This window comes from Mus musculus, chromosome 9, assembly GCF_000001635.26.
Source record: "Mus musculus strain C57BL/6J chromosome 9, GRCm38.p6 C57BL/6J".
Lineage (NCBI taxonomy): Eukaryota > Metazoa > Chordata > Mammalia > Rodentia > Muridae > Mus > Mus musculus.
The window spans coordinates 71,608,432-71,633,425 of NC_000075.6; the positions used below are offsets into that span (position 1 = coordinate 71,608,432).

Sequence of the window (24,994 nt, forward strand, 5' to 3'; positions counted from 1 at the left end):
CTAGCCTACTTGGGGAAGATCAGAGCAGTGAGAGACCCTGTCCTCTGCTCCCTACCCAAACCACCTGAGAAGTGACAGCCAAGGTTGTCCTCTGGCCTCCACACACATGCACCCCCTCACTCCCAACACACACAAGTAAAAGCAACCCAGATGATCCTCAGTTAATAAATAAGTGAAATGTAGCCCACAGTTCAGGCAATCAATCTCTCCGTTGTCTTACAAGCATCCCAATGGCCAAGGCAAGAGAGCCAAAGAAAAGGAAAGAGTCTGTGATAAATAATAGCATTGCTAAGTCACTAAGGGCATCTGTGGGTCCACTATAGAAAGTTCCCACATTATTTCATTATGTACTGTATATGTTTATGTGCATATTAACATATAACAATACACACATTATGCTGCCCCCATCCAGGGAGAAGGTACTCTCATAAACTTCAGTTTACACATGGGAAAACAGAATCCTAGAAAGATGACATAGTTCATCTATGACCTGACGGCCAGCAAGCATGGGTAGGACCCTAAGCCAGGATGCTGAGTACTTAATTAAGCCAGCTGAGGCATGCCGTCTCCCCTGAGGGTCAGGACTGCAGACAGGTGCAAATGCAGGTCATAAGTTGTCACTGCCCTGGGAGGAACCCTAGTTGCCGTGTGTCTCAGTGAGGGTGGACTGGTTTTGAGAGTGGCAATGGCAGGCAGAACTGGACAGTGATGAAGGAATCTGCGGTTATGACTCTGGCCTATCTCAATGAGCTTACTTACAGCTTGGCTCGTTGACAGCTTGGTACATTCCAAGGTGTGGAGGAAGTGCGGCTGGACAAAGAGTCTGGCAGTTGCCCGTGGGGCTTTGACAGCCAAGGCAGGTTTTGTATAATCCTGGGATGTGGAATGTAGACGTATTCCATGTCTTGAAGTCCTATGACTCTCAGAGAGATGAGCATGCCAAGTGTATGTCTCTGGGGGACAGTGAAGGGGAGCCCTATTGCCTACCAGCCAAATGTGACAAGAAGCCGACTCCTAGGGAACCAAATAGTTTGTGTCAATGGTTTTCAAACTTCCTATTGTAGATAGTGCCCCTCAGCAACGCTAATGATGTTTAATATACAATTGCATATTAAAGAGCAATTAGCTTATTTTCAACATCTCTGTTCATCAAGGTGATTTACAATTGCATATTAAAATTTCTGGTGAGTGGAGAGAGTCAGCCTTCTTGGTCGGGCTGCTCTGAGTGCTAAGGTGAGAAACCTCCATCTTACCAGCCAAGGCAGCTCCCTCTGGGAGCCATGTGGTCTCTTCCTGTGAGATTTTCCGAGGAATAGAGTGTAAGTCCCCATGAACACATCTCCAGGCCCTGAAGAGCGCCTGGGTCCTGTGCCAGGACTCACTGTTCTCATTATGTCTTTTATGGTTGGGGGAGGGGGGCAGCATGGTAGGAAGCAGTGCCTAGCTAAGCAGCTGTGGCTGGGCTCAGGCTTGGCCGCTGGAGGACAAGACAGTAATAACCAGAAGTGGAGAAGGCACTGAGATGGCACACGCTGCTCTCCAACTTTCTCAAGAATCATTAAGCTTGTGGCGTTTTGTTCTTTTCGATGAAGGCAAGCCATCGGGTGTAGAGCCTTAGTTGCTCATGCACAATAAGAGTATAATGTGAGCCAGCTTTGTGGTTTTAAATTTTCTAATAGCCAGTTTCCCACTTTTCTTTTATTCAACCCTGGGATTGAGACTAGGACCTTTGCATATGTAGCAAGCACACTGAGGTGTATCCACTTCCCTTTTAGCTACATTTTGGAGAGAAAGGGGGAGGAGGTAGGGAGGGAGGCAGTGGTATTAACTTGGGAGGCAGAAGCTGACAGATTTCTGAGTTCAAAGCCAGCCTGATCAAAATAGTGAATTTCAGAACCACAGAGAGATCCTATCATAAACAAAAAAAAAATTAATTTAATAATATTTAAAGCTTATTACTTTGGGGGTTGGGGCTGGAGAGATGACACAGTGCTTAAGAGCAACTATTGTTTTAACACAGGACCTGGGTTTGGATATTAGCAACCTCATGGAGACTCTCAAGAGTCTATAACTCCAGTTCCAGGAAAATCTAGCAGCTCTTGCCACCCTTGTGGCTCTTACATGCACATCGTGCATACATCTATTTAGGCAAACACACACACACACATAAAATAAATGTTTAATAACATTTTTGCTTTTAATTATTTGTATATGTGAAGTGGTGTGCATATGAGTGCAGGTGACCTCAGGGAGCTAGAGTTGTGAGCATGGGTACTGGGAACTGAGTTCAACTCCTCTACAAGAGCAGTATGCATTCTTCACCACTGAGCCATCTCTCCAGCCAGGTGCTGGGGATTGAACCTACGGCCTCAGAGATGTTAAGTGTGTCCCCTACCACTGAGTTATTCCCCCAACAGCCCTTTTAACCCATTTTTTTGGAAAGAAAACAAGTAAAATTAATATGACTGATATAATTTATTGAATCCATACATCCAAACAGTATAATTTCATCATTGATATTCACGTAACGGTTAATGTTACAATGGTAATGAGACATTTTTACAAGTCTGGCACTAACTTTTTGAGGTCCACTTTGGAGCTCTTGTGCTTACCGGCTCGGTTTGACTAGTTCTTTCCCAAGTGCTCAAGAGCCATGTTGGCCAGTGGCTTCCCAGCTGGTCAGAAGAGCATCTACAACTGATTCTAGGACAGTGCTTGTCCTGCTGTCGAACAAACCATGTTCTGTTTCAACACAAGTAAATGGTTTTTGTGGGTTTTTTTCTGTTGTTGTTGTTGTTTGTTTGTTTGTTTTTAAGATAGCTGTAAAAGGTACCCAGCCCAGAGACCTATCCCAGCTGCCCGAGACTGGACCTTACAGAGTCTATAGGGTCTCAAGAACCTAAACTCCATTTGGTGAGATGGGTTCCTCACTATACTCCTATGGGGACCTTCTCTTGACCTTTCTCTTATCGAATCTCCTTCCTAGTCTTTCCGAGTTAGCGGCCCTATCAAGTCTCAGCTCAGTGGCTATTTTCTGTCACATGCTAACTGGGATTTAGAGAAGTGTTGTGGGGTGTTCTGCAGAGCACATTGCTCTGACCTGGGTTTACAGCCATAGGAAGTTGTCCCAGATTCCCAGTGTAGCACCAAGCCTTCCTCAGGGTTAGTTTTTAAGCACCAAAATTATGTTCTAGGTTGACATATTTTAGTTGACAAGAACAGTTAGCCAGAAGTTGAACTGCAGAAGCCAAAAGACAAGGTTAGGACTTTAGAGACATTTGCAGAACTGCATAGACTTTGATGGGCGAGGCCTTTGCTCTAGTTTTGGCTGTCTACATGCTGAATCTACAGCCTGAATGTCACTCTCATCATGGAGTCGGTTGTGTTAAGGCCTGGGGGCCTTACTTAGGTTTGGGGCCCTATTACATAATGAGAGGAGGAACAGAGAAGCCATGAGAGAAAGACCTCCCAGAGCAAGCTCCCTTCAGTGCCCTGGTCTCTGGTACCAAGTCCTCTGCCTTTGGACTCTGTGAGACACTCCTCAAACCACAGAGCAAGATCCCCACCCCCCACCCTGTCACTACTGTAACCTCTGTTTTCCAGGTGTTTGTAGCCAACTGAGCCTGAAAGCTCCACCTCCCGCTAAGCTCTGGCCACATTCCCGGGCTCAGAGCTGGCAGGAGCCTGTGCCTATCTCTGCGGCTGCTTCTAGATGGCAATGCTGCCATATTGTTGAAATATCTCATCAGCACTTGTGGGGTTGCTAAGACAAATGGCAAATCCCTTTTAGGGACATGGGTCAAAAGCTCTATGCAGTCACCCCTCTGGGCAGTTCGTGAACAGCACCGTGCTGGGCTTCGGGGTCCTCTCCTGTCCTCTGTACTGGCAGAAAGACCTGGAGGCACCTGAGACCCTATATCTGTCCATCTCATGTTCAGAGGCCTGTTTCTCTGGCAGGGAGCTCTAAGCTGTCCATCAAGTTTCTCCTAGTGCCCAGGTGGCATTATATGGTTTCTTCTTGTCACACTGATCTCCCAGGCGTCTGTGTAGCTAGCTGCTCAGGCCTTGCTTCTCTGCTTGGTTCTCCCCGGGGAATTTGACTCCGAGCTCCCACGCTGGCTGGTTAGCCTCTGGGCAGTGGACATGGTGTTCACTGCCATTTCTCTTCTCTGATTTCTTCTTGTTGACTTTTCACCCCGTGCCTAGAAAGCAAGTGCTGAATACTTGTTCCCTGTCAGGAGAAGAGGGCACAGGGAGGGGCATCATGTAAGTGCAAGCAGATGGTGGGAGACTGGAGAGTCCTCCCCACCAGGGCTACACAGAAGGGACAGAGCATTCATGGATTGCCAAATGCAGGGAGGTGGGTGCTATGTTAGTGGCGCTTAGAGTTCTCTACTCTCCTAGCTGACTGCCATTGGAGTGTCCGACTTTTCCCAGATCTCTGGCCCTTCTTTGTGCTCTCCTTAATAAGCTGTCTCTAGTAATATCACATGTGTCCCTGTCTAATCTTTCATTCCTGGGACACAAGAACCTGGCAATCCCAGCAGATCCGACCCACAGAGGAAAGGAGGAAAGAACAAAAGGAGGTGAGAAAAGGAGGAGGTGGGGGAGAATGCTCGTGACAGACATTGAGAGCAAGGATAGCATGGGCTGAAGAGATGGCTCCTCATTTAACATCACCTACTGCTGGAGTTTCATTTCTTGCATCCACACAGCAGCTGGTCACAGCCATTTGTAACACCAGCTCCAAGGGATCTGACACCACCTACTGGCTTGCTTAGGGAACTGCACCCTTAGGTAAGTGCGCGTGCGTACGTGTGTGTGTGTGTGTGTGTGTGTGTGTGTGTGTGTGTGTGTATACACACTAATGCACATGTCTGCACACATGCACATGTACATGCACACACACTCACACACACCATTAAAAACTCAATAAGAAAGGTAATATACCATCAAGTTATACTCTAGGCCAGACCTCTGTAATATGACCTCCCCAAAGGCAGCCCATCAGCAACTGAGCCTCCGCAGGGCACTGCCAAGGCAGGTCAGAAATGGTATCTTCTGGGGAGAAAGTCAAGAAGACTTGTGTTAGTTAGTAAAGGTCTCTTTTATTGTTATGGGGAAACACCATGCAAAGGCTACTTAAGAAGGACAGGGTTTCTTCTGGCTGACAGTTTGAGGGGATCCAGGCAGGAGTCGGAGCTGGCTAGTCAGGTATGTCCAGTGTCAGAAAGTAGAGAGATAGATGATGGTGCTCAGCTGTGTCTCCTTTCTGTTCAGTCTGGCTCTGCACCCATGGAATGCTGCCTCGTGCCTTTAAGATGTGTCTTGCAACTCAGTCAAACCTAGCTGCAAGCGCTATCACAGACGTGCACAAAAGTATGCTTCCAGGGTGACTGGAGAACACAGTCAAGTTAGCAATGAAGATCATCATGAGGCACGAGCAGCCCAGCATCCTGCTCCCAGACTCGAGGGAATCGGAGATTCAAATCTCTGTACACCAACCTGGTCTCGCATCTGGGCACAGGGCAGAGGCATCCTTCAGAGGGACAGGATGTTCGGGAATCAAAACCAACACTTTGGAGACTTAGAAAAATGGATCTAAGGGGAAACCAATGTTTCTTAAAGCCCTCCTTGTTTTCAGGATCTCCTCCCAACTCAGGGAAATTATATCTAGAGCCAGGCGCTTATGGTGTTTGTAGATTGCTATTTAATCCAAGTCTAAGGAAAACACTGAAGTGCACTGTGTTCTAATTACTACACACCCACTGCACTCTCACAGTGCACTAATCAACCATTTTTTTGCTAAAATTAAATAACTAGCTCTTGGCTATTTAAAAAGCAAAAACTTAAATAAGAGAAAGGTTTGACTTTAGACCAGAATTAAGTTCAAATACCAATTATGACGTTCTAGATGTTAAATTTATATAACTGGTCCAGTATAGTAGTAACACATGCCCCTAATCATAGCTAATTGAAAGCCGGAGACAGGAGGATCACAAGTTTGAGACCTACCTAGCTATACACAGCAAGTTGAAGGCTAAACCAGGCAAGTTACCAATACCTTGTCTCCATTTTTAAGATTATAAAAATGAAGAGATGAGGATACACGGCACTCAGTCAGCTCCAGACCCACCTCCACCCTCAGCTCTACAAGCAAATCATCTTGTGAATTAATTAAAAGGAAATCAGTGGTTAAGAGCACTTGTTCCTGCAGAGGATCTGGGATTCAGTTTTTGGTTTTTGTTTTGTTTTGTGGGGGTGGGGGGTGGGGGTTCAAGACAAGGTTTCTCTGTGTAGCCCTGGCTGTCCTGGAACTCACTCTGTAGACCAGGCTGGCCTCGAACTCATGGGATTCATTTCTAAGTAGCCACAAGGCAGCTCACAAGCATCAGTAACTCCAGGTCCAGGGACACAGCGCCCTCTTCTGGTCATTGTTGGTATTGCATGCACATTGTGCCTATGAATATATACCAGCAAACTACCAACAACAACAAAAAAAATCTTAAAAATGTTTTTAAATTTTCTCCCTCCTTCCCTCTTTCCTCTCTTTCCTCCTCCTCTCTACTCTCTTGCTCCACCCTGCTTCTTTCCTTTCTGCCTCCCCCTCTTCCTTCTTCTCTCCTCCCCTTCTCTTTCTCCCTCCAATCTCACTGCTTTTGAGATAAGCTCTTATTACATAGCTCAGGCTGGCCTTGAACTCATAATCATCTGCTTCAGCCTCCTGAGGACTGAGGCTATAGGCACACGTCACCTCATCCAGCAGTCTCTTTCAATAACGAGTCTATGTGAGGGAGGGAGAAACCCTGATGACTGTCGCCAGCCCGGAAGATAGGGTACACTCACATGCAATAGCAATTACCACTTCTGAAATACACTGGGAACTTTTCAAAGGGCTCGGAGTGAAACCACAAGTCATCTAGGCCCAAGGAAGCAGAGGGAGAGGACTGACCTGGGCCTCAAAGCTTGGACCATGACTCTACTCAGCATTGACTATCCACCAGACACTTGGATAGGAGGACAGACTTCCACACCTTCCCAGGATGGCCCTGGGGCAGGGAGGAGTCCTGGGTGACAGAATGGGTGTGACAGGTGCTTGGTAAACAAGACAGGAAACTGTCTTACTCAGGATGACACCTGGCTATCTGTAGTACTATGGCCTTGTGAGAGCTGGCCTCTGCTGAGACATGGTTGCCAGCAAACAGTCTCCATGACCCTGGACTAGCCTGTCTTTCTTGGACCTTATGGTTCCCTCTCCAGACTCTAACTCCCCTCACCGCATCAGTACCCAGGGCTGTTGAACCCCCACCCCATTGCCCACATAAGGCTTTGTTTATCCCAAAATACCTAGTAGTAAACAATGTGTGAGTGTAAAATAGCTGCCAGCAACTATAGTCAACTAACAAACCCCTCCCCCAATCCAAGACCATCGCTGCCTTCCCAAGCCGCTAAAGCCAGTTATTTCCCCTTTCCTTATTTAAGGAAATAGGGCTAGGCTGTTCCTATCTGTCCCTAGCTGCTTCCTACATGGAAGAAGAACCCACCCTCACCTGGATTCAGCTTTCTGTTACTAAGGAAATTTGCCCATCACTTCCAAATTTGTCCCAATCTATCAGGAGTAGAGTGTCCTGTCAGTTTTACATCCGTGACCTTTCTGTGTGACCTTAGAAGCTATCAGATCTGCCCTCTTCCTACCGGCGGGGCTTATAGAAAGTTCTAGGGACCTGATAGAGGGCGTTTGGATTGGAAGTGAAAGAAGATATCTACAGAAAGCACAAGAGTCAACCCCCCAGTAGCTTCCATCCACACTGCCCCTTGGATTCTGGGAAGCCTAATGTTGTGGTTGATTGGCCATGATTGATATGAAAGACCTAAAGCAGAAACAACTTTAAGTCTTTCTGTTTCTGCGGTGTTCACCCTGGGGTAACTGCTGTGCTCTCTGCTGCCACCCAGTGGCTGTATTGACAAAGACCAGATGGGAAATTTAATCTGGAGGCTCTTAACAATGGGGCCTGGGACCAACAACAGCCGGTCTTAAATCCTCAAGGTTATTCTGAAGCACATTCAAGTTTTCGGAGCAGTCAAAGGGGCTTTCTGACAAGCTTCATTACCCAAGTTCAATCCCCAGGACCCAAATAGGGGAAGGAGAGAACTCACTGCTGCAAGGTGTCCTGGACCTCCACATAAGGAAGCTGGCACATGCAACTACACATATGCAATCAATCAATCAATCAATCAGTCAATCAATCAATCAATCAATCAATGTGATTTTTAAACATTAAAAATATAAAAAGAACTAAAACTCTCCAGTTGTGTTAAATTTTTTTTCAATCTCCTTCTCAGGGAAGATGAAGCCTGGAAATGGTATTTAAGCTCCTCAAAAATTATGGTGCCAGGAGCCGGGGAGATGGCTCTGTGAAGCCCTTGGAGGAGAAGCAGAAGGACCGAGCTCTGATCCCAAGAGCCCACATAAAAAGCTAGGCACTGCCGCACATATGTGCACCTCTGGCCTCTCTGTAGGCACGCATACCACCTACACGCTGTACACACACACAACACGGCTCCAAATCTTTTCCAACTGCATCTTCAGTCAGTCTCCATTTATCCTGGGCTCTAACTCAGTTGAGGTCCAAATATCACCCCTGTTTTCGCATTTCTAAAGATGCGTTCACTGGGAAGGTGATTACTACAAAATAAAAGGCTCCAAGACTTCACCTATTTCCAGGTCCCCTCAGACACCACCCAGGAAGCCTTCTCCTATTGATTGCTGTGGCAGATATGGTCATTTACATTTTGAACCTCACACTTCGTTTTTCTGTGAATCAAAACTTAATTTTTACTTAATAATGAGTTCTTAGTGGGCTTTTTTGACCCACCAAAGCTCATTGTCTGAGCCCTCTTTGTCCCAGCATTGGCTGGTGCAAAGCAAGCACACAGAACATTCTCTTTAAAGGAACTATCAAAATTGGGGTTCATGGCAAACTCCGGGATCAGAATCATTAGAACAGAAGCGAACAGAGGAGCACGAAGTGACCCTGGCAAAAGAAACCTTGGTGTGGTCTTCTTGGGACTCTGCCACTGATGGGTAGGGCCATTTTCACACCGGTGGGCCAGAAGAGGCCATCAGCTCCCCCTGCTGGCTACTGTATGTGTTACACCAAGACTCTACAGGTAACTGGAAAAAGCCTTCCACTGCCTTCTGCTTCCTAAGGACCCCACAAGGAACCCTGTAGCCTGCAGAAAACGTGAGGGCCACAGTCGCCACTGATACTTAATAGCTACAGATGCTGTCTCTCACGGTCTACACGGCTTTGGTTCAAACCTGTGGTCATCCCAGGAAGATGAGGCCAACACTGTGAAATAGCTCTTATCCCAGCCACTCACCCCCTTGGGTCCCGCCCTCAGTGCTTTTTCTGGCTGGAGTTTCTCTGGTTTCAACCCACCCACCGTGGACTGTTTGGGTAGAGAAATCCCAAGTCTCATGTGAGAGTCCGGACCAGAGGGGGACTTAAAACTACCGAGAGACTGTGCTAGGTAGTTCATGTCAACTTGATGCAAACTAGAGACATCTGAGAGGAGGGGAGTTGAATTAAGAAATGGTCTTCATAAGATCAGGCTGTAGGCAAGCCTGTAGGGTGCTTTCTTAATTAGTGATTAATGTGGGGAGGTGGTCCTGGGTTCTATAAAAAAGCAGGCTGAACAAGCCAAGCCAAGCAGCCCAGTAATTGGCACTCCCATGGGCTCTGCATCAGCTCCTACCTCCAGGTTCCTGCCCCATTTGAGTTTCTGCCCTGACTTCCTCTTCCTCCTGAGTTGATTTTTTGGTCCTAGTAACCTAAGACTCGGCGGGTGAGCAAGAGATCCAGAGCTCCCAAAACGAAACAGGAGACCTGAAGCTGGTTGTCAAAAGAGGGGGAGGTAAGTAGAAAAGACAGTTCACCTAGTGTCTTGGGTTCACATATGGGGATTTGGCCTTTGCAGGACTGGGCCTCTTGCAAACCTCCTCACCCCTCTTAGAAGTGCTCCTTTTGTGTTGCTGGTGTTACAGTCACTGGAAAAGAAAACCTTCATGAGCAAACTTACTTCGGGGCCACCTCACTGGCACATGAGTCCTGGGGCCTAGTTACAGTTCTTTTGGTTCCAGGGCAGGTGGGACTCTCACGGCAAGCTCTGCGAGTCTCCAAAGGGAGGTGTCATCCCCAGGACCCCCAGGCCCAGGACCTGCACTTTCTTCCTTGTGAAATCTTCTCAATTCCTTTTTGTTGCTGGTGATGGTTTTAAGACAGGGTCTCGTGTATCCCAGGCTGTCCTGGAATTCACTACGTACCCAAAAGACCTTGAACACCTGATTCTCCTGCCTCTACCCACCGAGTGCTCAGATTACAGGAGTATGCCGTCAGCTGACCTCACATTGACTTGATCTTTCTTTCTTTGGGGGAGGAGGTGTTTTGAGACAGGGTTTCTCTGTGTAGCCCTGGCTGTCCTGGAACTCACTCTGTAGACCAGGCTGGCCTCGAACTCAGAGAACCCACCTGCCTATGCTTCCCAATTGCTGGGATTAGAAGCATGCACCACTACTACCTAGCTTTTTCTTTGTTTCTTCCTGTTTGTTTTAAAATATATTTTATGTGTAGGAGTGTTTCACCAGCATTTATGTGCACCGTTTTGCTAATGAAAGATCTGATGTTATTTGGTGTCTCTGCCTCTTGAAGGTGAGTTGGCGGTTTTCTCCTGTAGCCTTTTGATTGTGGTTTAGGCATCTTGACCATAGATATCATGTATCGTGGAGAAGTTCCCTGATGTCTATCTGGGGTCTACATTGTCTCTCATGCTTGGATGTCTATTTCTCTGAGTTTGAGAGGTTTCTGCTATAATTTCCTCAAGTCTTTCATGTTTCCCTCAACTCCTATCTCTTAGATTTTTAGGTGTGGTCTCTTGATCATATTCCAGAATTTTTGGATTGTTTTGTTTAGTCTTTCAGAAAATCAACTGTTTTGTTTTGTCTTGTTAACCCTTTGTGCTTCTTAAAATTTCCACTCATTTATTTGTGTATGAGTGCATGTTCATGTGTGTAGGCACATGCACATCACAGTGTGTGTGTGTGTGTGTGTGTGTGTGTGTGTGTAGAAGTTAGAAAAACTTTTAAGATTTTGTTCTCTCCCACTACGTGGGTCCTGTGAATCAAACCCAGGTCATCAGGTTTGGCAGGCTGCAGGCGCCTTTACCTGCTGAGCCATTTTTCTGGTTCCTTTGTGTTGTTTTCCCCAGCGTCTGTGTGCTCACTCCTGCTCTGATCTTTCTTATTCTGTTCCCTCTGCCCTGGGATTTGCTTTGTTCTTTGAGTGGCATTATTAGGCTGTTTATTCCCACAGTCTAATTTAGGTGCTATTCCTATAAACTTCCTCTTACTACTGCTTTGCTTGCCTAGAAACTTTGCCATACCACATTCTCATTTATCACAAGAATGTTGCAAGCCGGGCTGGTGAGATGGCTCAATGGGTAAGAGCACCCGACTGCTCTTCCGAAGGTCGGAAGTTCAAATCCCAGCAACCACATGGTGGCTCACAACCACCCGTAATGAGATCCGATGCCCTCTTCTGGTGTGTCTGAAGACAGCTACAGTGTACTTTACATATAATAAATAAATCTTTAAAAAAAAAAAATGTTGCAAGCCGGCCCGAGACCTACTTGAACCGGGTACACCTGGGAGGCAGGCTGGGGCTGAAAAAGACTTAGACAGCGAGAGATTAATGGAGACCAAGACAGGATTCTGTTCAAGGCTCGCGCCAGTTTACTGAGAGAGTCTGCTTATAAGGGGGAAGGCCTATCCCCTGCCAGTCCATTCTTGGTGTCTGGAGCCAGCCTGCAGGAAAGGATGTTCCTCCAGAATATCTCAGTGGCCTCTCAGCAGGTAGCAGAGTCTTGGAGAGAGCAGTGGCAGGTGACAGAACAAAAGAGCCATCTAGGTCGGAAGGCTCCACCCTAGGTAATCTCCTTCTTAGTGGCAGCAAGGTCAAAATCTGGATCAGCCTGCTTCAGGCTGGGAAAGCCTACACAAGATTTTTAACTTGTTTCTTCATTGACCCAATGGTAATTCAGGAGCATATTTAATCTCCCTGTATTCAGAAATTTCTGATATTTCTCCTCTTGATTGTCTAGCTTTATTCCACTGTGCTTGTAGAAATAGGCCTGGCATGAATTTTGACTTTTTTGAATTTGTTGAGACTTGGGTGGTAGCCCGAGACTATTCCATGGACTGAAGTAAAGGATGTATATCCTGGGGCTGGAGAGAGATGGTTCAGTGGTTAGGGGTACTGGATGATCTTGCAGAGCCCTGGAGTTTAGTTCTCAGCACCCATATCAGGCAGCTTACAACCAACTGTAACTACAGATCCAGGTGACCCTAGGTCCTCTCTCACCTCTGCTGGCACTGAACTTATATGTACATGCAAACACACACCCATACCTAGAGACCCATACCCTTAAAATGAAACATAAAATATACAATTTATAAATATGGAAGTTCTGAAGATGTTGGTTGAATTATTTGTAAATCACTGTTAGATCCATTTGGTCTATAGCCTCTGTTAGATCCATTTGTTCTATAGTCTCGCCTATTCATTTATTCATTTATTTGGCCTGATGATCTCCATTGATAAAAGTAAGGTATTGAAGGACCTAACTGTTACTGTATTAGGCTCTGTTCTCTCTTTCCAGATCAATAAAGCTTGTTGTATATAATTCTGTGCTTCATCACTACATCCCTATGTCTTAGTGACTCCCCCTTGTAAAACTCTATTCCTTTATTGTTACACAGTGACCTGCTTTGTCTTTTACTTTTAACAGCTTCTAACTTAGAATGGGTTATCTGGTAAAGGTAGATTTACTCCTGTTCACTTCCCGGTTTTCAGTCTAATGTGCCCGCTTTTCCTGACCCCACACTTTCAGTTCGTGTGTTATTCATGGTGAAACAAAACACGCTTCTTGTAGGCAGCATATAGGTGAGTTTGGTTCTACATAGTTGTTTTATATCTTTGAATCAGAGATTTTAATCCAGGTACCTCTAAGGTTATTATAATACGATAAATACTTGTTCCTGCAAATCTGGTTGTCTCTTGGTTGCTTCATAGACTTTTCTGTTTTGCATTATGATGTTTTTGGTGGCTTGGGGGTTGTCTGTAGTGATGTGACTTGGCCCCTTTTTCTTCCAGTTGTCCGTGGAACTGCTTCGCCCGGTCAGTTTTAATCTTTTGTGCCTTTATTTTATCATAGTAGCTTCCAGATGTAGGACTTCTTCAACCATTTTTTGTAGGACAAGCATAATGATATTTAACTCTACTTTGGAAGGTGATGTTTCTATTCATACCTGGATTATGCCTGATTTGGAAGCCCTCAGCCCCAGCTCTTGAAGTGCTAGACTCACAGGTGCATGCCACCTTCCCCAGCTTAGCAGCTATTGAGGGTAGCTACTTGTTGATACCTCAGAGATATGAACCAAAAACCCTTTAGAAATTCCCGGTGATCTGATGTAGCACTGTTATGTCATCTATTTTTGTCTGCTTCATATTTCAAGCCTTAAAAGTCTGTTCCTGATGTTGAAGCAATGTTCCTGGGACTCTTACTGTGCGGGAAGCAAGCTCTAGATAGACACAGGCACCACTGAAAATCATGTGATGTGCCCGGGTGCCGACTGGAGGAGGTGGCAAGGCTTCCAGCCTCCACGTCACTGTCTCTTACAAGTGGTGAAAGCCCAGATATTTACCTTGCACATGCTTGGTCTTTGCACAGGTCCTTGAGGGGGTCACTGGACTTTGGTAATCACCAAAGAATTTCAGAAGCAATGAAGCATACAGACATAAGCTAAGGGGATGTTATGAAGTCTAGGAGGCCACAGAGGGGTTGATTTATTTCCTCTACAACCCAATTTCAAGAAGTGAATGATGTTTAGCCAGCTATCCATGTATAAGTCAGGAGTTATGGGGTGTACTCTATTCTTGTATCAAAGAAGGCTTCAAGTTTCTCCTGCTCTCCAAGCCCATTTCTAGGAAGCAAGCCTGACCTAGACAAGCCACACAGGACACAATCAGTAAGAAGGGCTGGTGGCATGCAGGTGACAGGAAGGGGATCTGCAGAGAGGAGGAGGGCAGGCTGTCTGCCTTACACTCAAAGGTCTTAGGCTCCAGATACAGACTTCCATTGAGAGGCCAGGGGCTAGAGGTCTCAGCAAACCACCCAGCCTCTGTGCCTAGGAAAATCAGCAGCACCTACTAGGGAAGAGCAACGCCAAGAACAGAGGCCCTGCTGGTGCAAGGCCTGCCTGGTGCAAGGCCTACCCGGTGCAAGGCCCTGCTAGGCTGGCAAGAACAATGGACCAGTATGATTTCACTGTGTGCTTGCTGATGACCTTGGGCAAATCTCTCTGTACTTGTTCCCAGGCACTTGAAAGGGAATTTAGGCTTTGTCTAACTGCAATCTTTGCAGTTAAGAGAGGAGTTTATAAATAAAGAATTATCCCCCAGGTCATGTGGCTCACGGGTAGAGCACTTGCCTACCATGTCAGCCTACCATACATGAGATCTTGGCTTCGATCAAATGTCATAGAATGACTGGACATGGTGTCACATATCTATAATCCTAGCACCTGGGAGCTGGAGGCAGGAGGATCAGGAGTTCAAGGCCATCCTCGGCTGCATGAGACCCTGACTGGGAAAAAAAAAATTTTTTTTTTACATTATTCTCACTACCTCAAAATACTATCAGGCAAAGTTGATCAGACTGTGCAGTTCTGAGGTGGTGCCTCCTGCTTTGTGAATCATGGGAGAGGGTCACCTGTCACCTCCCCAGATTGTGCACACAATGCTTACTTCCTAGTCCACAGCATGCTACACTGAGGCCACACTGAGGTCAGAATCCTGTCCACGGGTGGAGTCTCACTTCCCCTGGGAAAGGCTGGGCTCAGAGGCAACGTCTCCCAAGATGAGCTGCCACAGCCACACCAAAGTCCTCATGTGTTCTCTATGCCCTGCAGCATTCAGCTAGCCTGGACACAGGTCGATCCTTGTGAGTCCATCCAGAGAGCCAGGCTGCCACCCTCCCCTCTCCCAGGACTACTCCCCCAGCTTAGCAGAGACTCTGCAGCCCACTCCCTGCAGGGAAAGGTTTCACTGTGAGCTCACTTGACTCTGTGATCTGTGAGGACTGTCTGTGTGCTGGCTTCAATTTGCAAGTGCAGTTGTGAATTTCAGGCTGTCACAATCTGCTCACTGTCTGATGACAGTTACTCTGGTGACAACACTGTTAGGTTTTTCACCACAAAGCATTCTTTGAGGCAGAGGGAGTGAGTAAATTCTGCAAGAACCACCCATCCTTGGGGACTTGCTGATGTTGCCTAAATGCCATCAGTGAGACAATATAGGGCCCAGTGACCGCCCAGAGTGGCCCTGCTACCTGGTTCAGACTCAGAGAAGTCAGGATTAGGGCTTCAGCAGGGAATATCCCAGTGGGACAGAGTTCTGAAGATCACAGCTGCCAACTTCTTGGATCACCAGTTAGAAGAAGCTAAAGGAAAGGGTGGTGGGGAGTGTGTGTGTACAGAAGTTCACTGTGATCTCTGTCGACCCCTAGTGGCTCTACTAAGTGGAAGCAGGCAGGCAGCAGAAGTGAGAACCTACAGGTACAGGGGTGGAATGCAGGTGGATTGGAAGGCAGTGGGAGCCCAGCTCAGGAATGACATGAATGGCCTGGGTCTTCTTGGGCGTGTGACTTTGGTGGGATGAGCAGAGAGTGTATTCCAGAGCCTGACCCGGATTTAGTCCTAAGTGTCCATATCCTGCCCTGTGCCTCTGGCAAGGTTATGTGTGCCTCTGTCTAGGTCACCACACTCGCCCACCAGGACACACTCCAAGGTGGTTGTGAGTCTGCACACCATGTGTGGAGCATGGCAAGTAAGCCAGGGATACACTGGTCCCTGCACAGCACACAGACTAGAGAATGGAGGGCTGAAGCAGAAGGAGAAACAGACAACCAACATGACATCACCACAACAAACAGCTTTATGTCTAACTCCTAGCTCCACCACTCTTGTTGTTGTTGTTATTGTTGTTGTTTTTGTTTGTTGTTCTCTGTGTTGCCCTGGCTGTCCTGGAACTCACTCTGTAGACCAGGTTTGCCTTGATCAGCCTGTCTCTGCCTCCAGAGTGTTGGGATTATTTTTTTAAAAAGATTTATTTACTTATTATATGTAAGTGCACTGTAGCTGTCTTCAGACACCCCAGAAGAGGGCATCTGATTTCATTACAGATGGTCATGAGCCACCATGTGGTTGTTGGGATTTGAACTCAGGACCTCTGGAAGAGCAGCCAGTGCTCTTAACCAGCCCCCAGAGTGCTCTCCGGCTCCCAGAGTGCTGGGATTAAAGGTATAAACCCACGCCACCCTGCTCTTCACAAATTTTCATTTCATTATAAGCTGCCAGGGTCCCCAGACTGCTTAACGCTGTCGCCTGCCCCCTGCTGGCGGGTTCTATAGGTGCACTAGCTGCTTCCTCCAAGGGCACCCAGAAGCAAAATGTACAACGTGCCAAGGTTCCTGCCTTGTCTGTACCGTTCTCCTGAAAGGGCTGTGTTTATTCAGGAAAACCCTGGGCATTCTGGCAGGTTTGTTGACCCTCTATGGTGAGACCTAGCTGACAAGAGTCTGCCTGTGGGACCCTTGTACCCTCCTTGCATACAGTAGCTGGTGTGCCGAATGACTTTCAGAACATATTCATCTTTATAAACCCAGAACACACATTTGTGTCCCGCCTCTCCTCTCATTACTGTTGCTTTATGGAGACTTAGGCCAAGTCTTGGGTCAACAAACAGAAAAGTTAGTGTTTAACAGGTCCGAGAACAAGGGCCAGGTGTGTTGACTCTTCTGGAAGGCCAGACATTTCTGGATTGGGAACTCTTAAGCCCCTAAAAAGAACTTGCTTTTAGCTGGGTTTTTGTTTTGTTTTAATTAGAAGGGCAAATTCTAATGAGTTGTGTAAGAGTCAGGATTATGAGTATTATCCATGAGGTCAAGGGTGGAATGTCAAGAATGTGATGGGAAGGCAAGTCCTGGGGAGGACTTGGGTTTGGGGTTTTGTTGTTTTGGCTTTTTTTTTTCCTCCCTTCACTCTGGGCTTCCTGAGCCTGTTCCTCCCGACAGCTCAGGACCAGGAGCCACACAGAATATTACTCCCAGCCAGGGGATCCTGAGAAGAGACCTACATCAGTCTGGTAGTTTGCTGGGGGGGCGGGGGGGGGGGCGGCATGCTTACATACATGGAGGGGACAGGAAATGGGACCAGATGTGACTTAACGCAAGCAGTGGTAGAAAATTCAGGAAGGACTCTGAGGGATCTGGAGAGCCATGGCTACCAACATATGGGCTCCCCAAGTCCCAGGGAGCACACCCAAGATTGCTGCACCCAAGAGAAATGCCCAGATTCCACATGCACTCAGGTCAAACCAGTCATCTTTGGAAGCTGGGGTGTGGAGATCAGCTCCCTGAAGTGGAGAACAGAGGGGACACGGTGGTCTAGGGAGAAGTGGCCCCAGCTCCATGGGAAATGGCGACTGTAGGGAGCCTGTTAGGAGAGCGACAGAGCACACAACTGTGCTTGCAGAGGAGGCAGCCAACCTTAGGAAACAGGGATCTGATTCTCAGTTGTCAAGCTGGAGTAACTTCCCTTTGTGATTTTGGAATGAACCAGCTGGGACTCAGCACATCAAGGCCATGGCTAACATTTCATCAGCATTCACTGCTCACCACCCCATAGTCTCTCAGAGTGGCCCTGGGCAACCCCTGTAGCTCCCAGCATATACATTGGCGCTTTCTTTTTGCTTGGACCTCACTAATTCCACATAACTGGCGGGCCACCAAGCTCCCCAAATCCCCGTCTCCACCTCCCCAGGAATTACAGGAGTGCGCCACTACACTTGCCTCTTGGGTGTGGGTTCTGGGGATTGAATGGGTCCTCATGCTTGCACAGTAACACAGCATCCAAACTGGACAGAAATCAAAAGATAGAAAATAATACAAGAGCCAGGATTCCTGTCAAGTGACAGTTTATTGAAAGGAAACCTTGCTTTATCCATGAAGTCATTCCCATGGAGGTAGCTGTGATAAAAAATGTCTCTTCCCCATGACAACGCATAGTAACCAATCCCTACTAAAAGACCCACCAGAATATTCCAACTGTCATGGTGGAATGACACTCCAGAGCAGGAAAAACAAATTTATAAAAGCCATACAGTGATTGTCTTCTCAACATTGCACTTGGCAACATGTATGTTTTTACAGGAGATATTTTTAAGCTAGCTAAAGAAAACGCTCTTGAGCAGGATTAGTTCTTAAAGGAATAAACAGAAAAACATGTATATATAAGAAGACCAAGGGATGCTCAACAGATTCGAGCTGAGAAGGACCTGGAGTCCTAATCGCCACCTTGTCCCAGGATGCACCTGTCAGGATCACAGGGAAGAGATGAGGCTGGGACTTACAAACCTCGTTCTAAACCTCATTCCAGTGTCGCGTCACTCACTGACTATACTGCACACACCGGCTCGCTGCCCACTCCATTACAGCACAGGAGACATGCCCTCATCTCGTTTAGCCTCCTCTGGTGTGTGTGTGTGTGGTGGGGTGAGGGACTCTACAAGTGTTTCCAGTGGTGGCCTCTGCTCTCCCTTCCACGAGCTATCTTCCTTCATATAGTTAGCCCCATGGCTACCAGAAGGAACTGACTGGAATAAGGGCTGGCTAATTTTTGTCAAACCACAAAACAAACACCCTTCCTCGGGGTCTTGATTTTTGTCACCTGAATCTCTGGGATGAGCAGGCTGAGACATTTCTAGGCTGAGTACAAATATCGAATGATGACATGAGAAGATTCTAGGAGCTAAAGAATTCCTGTGTGTTCTGGGGAACCAGCCAACCAATCGCAGGCCATCACATTCCCAAGAGGACAGAGGTTCTCCGAGGCTGAGTATAGAGAGGTTCAGGCTGCATCACACTCTCCTGGATGGTTACAGGAGGGCAGGGTTGGTTGGGTTTTTTTGAGACGGGGCCTCCTATATAACCCAGCTTGGCCAAGACCTGCATATGTATCCAAGGCTGACTTTGAACTCTGGATCCTCCTGTTGCCACTTCCTGTGTTGGGATCACAGGCATACCACACCACACCCGGTTTATAGAGTTGGGGGTTAAATACAGGGCTTCCTGCACGCTAGGCACGCATTGCCCCAGCTGAGCTACATTTCCGGCTCAACATTTTTACTTCTATTTACTGTGTTTCCAGTGCCCAAGTCTGTGCCTGACACATTTTGATGGATGATAGTACATGCTTGTTACATGGAAGAATGGCTGAAAGCAGAAGTCTCTCCATACCCAGTGAGGAGACAGGCGAGGGAGACAGTGGATCTCGGGATGTGTAATAGGGCTTGGTTCTCTGGCAGCAGATGCTCATCCTTCAGATCCCTTCTCTGAATCTAGCTGTGTGAACTCTGACCTGCTGTGGACAGGACCTTATGGTAACCTGGTCCCCAGGAGTCCCCATATCAGGAAGCCTGAGGACTCTGCTCCAGTGTCCTGTCACCTCTGCCTTACACATAGGCAACTCACAAGGCTCTTTCATAGGTGACTGTCACAGTCATGAGGAGACATGGGTAGGCCAGGAGATATGCAGGGATGCCCAGCATCCTCCCAAAACTACCTTGGCATCATGTGCTTGCCCTTGGACCTCACCCCTTCCTGACACCTGTTCCCAAAAACAGCCCTTCAGATGGCAAGCACTCCCAATCCCTTTTCCCATCATTCCAAACTCCAGCTCAACCCCCACCCCCTGCCCTTCTTGCACATCCCCCAGCTTTCAAGAACGTCTCTGTATTCCTTCTTACATCAGCCCCATACCCACTTACTCATCCCCTGCCCCATGAACTTCCTGGATGCCTCCCTCCTTAGCCTCATACCTAAGCCCATAGGCCTCGTCTCAAGGCCCCTCCTATTCCTCCAATTCCAGGCCTGAGCGAGCTTCGCTTGGAGGTCTGCCATGGAGGAAAAGGGCCAAGGAGACACAACAACAGCGCTCTTGTCCTTTAGGAAGCACAGCACTTGTTAAAAATCTCATCTGTCTCCCATTCTGCTTGCTTGAAAGCAGTGGGGAGTAGGGACTGCTCTTTGCATGGTTCAGATAAAATAAGCAACCAAGGCCTCAGACTCCGCCTAAGTGTCCTTCCCCAACCATCAATGAGCTGGTTTCCCATACAAACCAATTATTGATTCCCACTGTCTGACCCCCTCTGGTTTCCAGAATAGCCTTCACTCTCCCTCCTTTGCCTCCAGCTTCTTAATACTTGAGATCTGGTAGCTTCATATTTTAAAAGATAATCAAGATCAGTTTGTGAACTTTACAAAGATGTCATACTCGAAAGGCTCTGGAGCATCCTTAAGGAGAACAGCGGTCCTTGAGAAGGTCTGGTTCAGTCTATACATCATTTCATCCCTATGTGTCCCTATATCATTACAGCTGGCACTGGAACCTTCTCCGGGGCAGGAGAAGGAGTGATGGCAGACAGCAGTGCACAATGGGGCTTTGTCTTACCCCCAAATGTCCCAGTTAGGTCATCTGAAACTTCAATAGCTCCCTATCTAAGATCCAAGGTCACTCAACCACGCAGAGGCCCCAGGAGGAATGTGAGGTGGTAACCGTGGGTCTGACTCCATTCACAAGCTCTATTTAGTGCCTCCTACTCTGTCTAGATGACTGCAGAGTCCTGTCAGGATCAACGGGCCTGGAAGCAGACTCAGATCTGGCTGGCGATAGTGCTGTCTTTGGGAAAGGCATAGCTCAGTGGGGCTTCGTAGAGGCTTCCCGCATCACTGCTGAGGTCGTCGTCGTCCGAGTCGTCCAGTACTTTACTAGACAGTGTCTTAAGCCTGTGGAAACACAAAGGAGATGTTCCTGGACCCTGGCTTGGCCTTGTCTCTGATATGGAGATGGAGGAAAGGATATTGGGCTCCTGACCCCTACCCCACTGCTGCATCCATATGCATGAATTTGCCAGCACCAGACATTTGTCTTAGCAACAGGTACAAACTGTCTGTTATTCCTGATCAGCGTTAGTGGGGTGAGCTACCAAGAGTAAAACTAATTTCTCCTTCTGCCTAACTCTACTATGGCTGCTGGTCAGGGTGCTTCTGATTCACTATGGATTAAAAACTTTTTTTTTTTTTTTTTTTTTTTTGTCTTCTAAGACAGGGTCTTATATAGCTAGTCCATGATGGCCTCAAGCTAACTATGTGGCCAAGAATGGCCTTGAGGTTTGGATCCTCTTGCCTCTGCCTCCTAAGTACTGAGATCATAGGTCACACACCTAGTTTATGGGCTGGTAAGGGATGGAACCCTTAAGGGAGTGTCTGCGTGTGAGACAGGCACTCTACCAACTGAGCCACATCCTCACACAATAATGTCTTAATAGTTTATCAGAACATCATCTCTTGCCCACTGTTGCAGCATACTGCTGAGCTTGGGACAAGTTCTCAGTCCCATGTGGTAGGATTCTCAGTGATCCGCAGACATGTGAGTGGAGCTTATGAGAGCTACCAGAAGCGGTAGGCATCGAACCCCAGGCACAGACAGCCTCCACAAAAGGCTCTGGGTGGGCACGAACCCACACTCAACCCTCACCTCAATACCCCCTACACTGGTCCTGGGATAGGGAAAACCCTTCTCTAGCCCCACCCTTCAGCTTTCCTCAGGGCAGCTTGGAAGATCCTCATTCTTAGAAAGGTATAAATGAGAACTTCACTCTTCCGTCAGATAGGAGATGTTCCTCCATGGTAGTGGGGATACTCTGACCCTCTCTGGGCCTCAAGCTCTGCCTAACACTGGTATGAGGATGGCTTATGTGAGGCCTTATTGAACAGGTTGGGTGACGCAAGTAGGCACAGCCACTTTCACCTCAAGAACGGGATGACCCCGTTAGCTATGGACCTCAGTGGGCCACCACCTCTACCCACCTTAAGCCCTTCTTCAGAGAGTTGAGCTGCCCCTGCAGCTGCTCATTCACCCCCATCTGCTCCTCCAGCTCCCTCTGCAGCTTCTTCTTAGAACTTTCCAGTCGGTCGATCTCCTCTTCAGCCTCCTCCACCTGGCGCTTCATGGCTTTCAGGCGCAAGCTCAGCTACCGGAGGAAAGATAGAGCTTGAGTGTTAGCTCGATGGAAAAGCCAGAGTAGGAGATGCCGGGGAGGGGGGGGGCACCTACTTCCCAGGCAACTCCGCCTCACAGAAAAAGCAAGAACATCTGTAGGGTGAGTGGAACAGGGGACTCTGCATACGCACCCTGCGTGTCCCGGCCTGGGACACAGACACTCACGTGAGAGAGAAGGCAGAGGCGCTCTCACCTGGTCCTTCTGGTCCGTCAGTGACAGATGCTCATCATCCACCTGCATCACCAGCTCCTTCACCTTCCGCTCCAGCCTTCGGTTGCTGAGCTGCAGGTTGGCCCGATCCCTGGGAGTAGAGAAAGCAGCACGGAACACACCCTCTAATTCCTCTAAGTCTCAGCACTCCAGGGAGCGCAGGCTGGAAGGAGGAGATGGGACACTCCAGCCATAGTTGCCTGGTCAGCTCAGGGTCAGAGAAAAACAGCTACACAGGAAGAAAGGGCTGCTGGTGTCACAGGAGGGAACCTGGAACCCCAAGAAGGGCAAGACTCTCCCAAGGCTGCAGGACCAGAACTCAGAAGTTCCCTAAATTCTCCTGCTGCTGAGCTTAACGTTTGAAGCAAAGAATCACACACTGCTGGTATTTGGGGTCTACACCAGCCAGGCTATGAAATCTGACTAAAACCACGTACCTATACTCCAGGAACCTCCAAGGAAGGTTCAGAGTGTGTGTGTGTGTGTGTGTGTGTGTGTGTGTGTGTGTGTGTGTGTGTGCTGGGACTATGTGGTTAGCTCAAAAATCATTTTGTTGGGAAGAAGTCTCATATCTTTTCTACCCACTGTGGAAGGACCTCTCTACTCCAGGTAGGTAGTTGGTGCCTTCTGTTTGAATGTACCTACCCTCAGGGCCATGGCAGATCCCTGCCTCTAACCTGGCCCAAACTCAACAGCTTACCTTGGTGGAGCTCGCTGTTCTTATCTGAGAAATGGAGATGATGGTGAGGCTGGGCTTGACTCTACCTTCCATGGGGGCCAATAGGGATCAGAGGAGAACCTCCAACCCACCAGGCCTACTGAATGACCAGAGCACTCCAGGCTGGGCCTACCTCTCCTCATTCTCCAGCCGGTCCTCCAGCTCTGCAATCCTGGCCTCCATCTGCACCACCAGGCCCTCCTTGCTGGACCTGTAGGAACCTTCCAGGTGGATAATCCGGCTCTTTAAGTCTTTGTTCTGGAATCAGAGAGGGAGCCTTTGAGAGGCTTGGTTGGGTTGGGGTGTGCTCCTTGGGCAGAAGCATACTAGGTAGAGTGAGGAATTTGGCACCAGGGGATGCCAGAGGCTGTTCCAAGGAACACCTTTGAACTCAGGTCTTATAAGGTCAAAGGAAGAAACTCTAAGTCGTTGCCTTCTGAGCCTGGGTGAAAGGGCTGGCGTGTGTGGAGTCTCCTGAACATGGAGGGAAGAGGCAGAAGCCCCTCTAGCAGTGTTTTTTAGTGGCAGACTGACATGAATAGTCTGAAAGAACTGATCTGACTGATCCAACTCAGTAATGCTGTGATTACTTTCTGTCCCCTTTACACTGGAACTGTGCCCTCCCGTGCTGATGGCTTTCTCACCACTGGCTATAGTCAACCACTTCTAAATATTGTATAAAAATCTTCCTAGACTGCTGAGGCTACCTTTTAAATGTTGCACCCTACTGTGGATATCTGGGGCCAGTTTCTCAGTGAGCCATCTTGTCAATTAGGAGTCTCCATGAACTGGAGCCTTCTGTCCACTCATGAAAGCGACCTGTGCCATCAGCAGTGAACTTGAGCCTCTGAGAAGAGCTGACGCCGTGGTTGAGCATGAGCCTCATCCTACCGCTCATCTCAGTGCCCCACATACTGACCCTGGGGTAGGGAAAGCCCCCCGCCACATTCCCATAGGAGAATACCAGGAGCCAGGAACTCAGGGAACTGGCTGTCCTCACCTGTCTCTCTAGGGAAATCTTGTCACACTCTAAGTCTTGCTTGGCAGCTTTCTCCTGAAGAAGCTCGCTCCTCATCTGCTCCATCTACAACAAGCAGAGCAAAAGGGGCTGAAACTTGGTCCTCATACTCTTTGTACTGGCATGGATCCAACAGAAAATCAGGTTTTCATGAAGGCAGGTACCCACCTCTTGAGTAGAAGATCTTTTTCTTAGATGCCCTTAGTGATAGTTAACTAAAAATAACAGCAGTCACTGTAGCTAACTCTGCCAATATATATTGAATTGTTCTCTTTCCATACTCATCTGTAGGTCCCAGGGATGAAGACCTATTGGGTCTCCATGTCCTATGGTTCAGGGACCATAGGTTACTAGTACCACAAGATTTATTGTCACCTGTACCTGATTTGAAAAAGTTAGGAACAATGCTTTCTATATCTGCACCATAGAATCTGAGCTGCTCAGGCCCTAGCTCCCAGCCTCTGTGCAGCTCTGCAAGCCCACATGTGCTGCACAGTCTTGTAGCCACCTTCAGGAACCGTTGAAGTCAACCACAGCACAAAGATGAAGATATTACCACAGGCTAGACCACAACAAGCAAATCTATTTCCCAATCTGAAGAAATTTGAGATGCTCAAAGTACCTCAACTAGATTCACTCAAAACAGATCATCACCAGGGTTATTATAGTCAACATGTCACAGGAATAAGACAAAGACAGAATCATAAAAGTAGCTAGAAGAATATGTCAGGCCATCTATAAGCGAAGACCCACTAAACTTAAAATAGAGTTCTCAACAGAAACCTTACAGGGTAGATACTATATTAAAAA

The 24,994-nt window shown here is 47.7% G+C and overlaps 1 protein-coding gene across 3 annotated transcripts in view; it reads right to left on the minus strand.

Annotated features, from left to right (window-relative positions):
- Positions 1 to 18,075: 18,075 nt before the first annotated feature.
- Positions 18,076 to 24,994, minus strand: part of Cgnl1 (cingulin-like 1) — a 182,794-nt gene continuing 175,875 nt past the window's right edge. For all 3 annotated transcript variants that reach the window (XM_006511395.1, NM_026599.5, NM_001304362.1), the window contains exons 15-19: positions 24,167 to 24,250; positions 23,300 to 23,424; positions 22,431 to 22,539; positions 22,045 to 22,208; positions 18,076 to 20,961 (exon numbers count right to left, since the gene is read on the minus strand). In XM_006511395.1, coding sequence (XP_006511458.1) covers positions 20,829 to 20,961; positions 22,045 to 22,208; positions 22,431 to 22,539; positions 23,300 to 23,424; positions 24,167 to 24,250 — 615 coding nt within the window. In that variant the 3' untranslated portion in view covers positions 18,076 to 20,828. The remainder of the gene's footprint in view (positions 20,962 to 22,044; positions 22,209 to 22,430; positions 22,540 to 23,299; positions 23,425 to 24,166; positions 24,251 to 24,994) is intronic.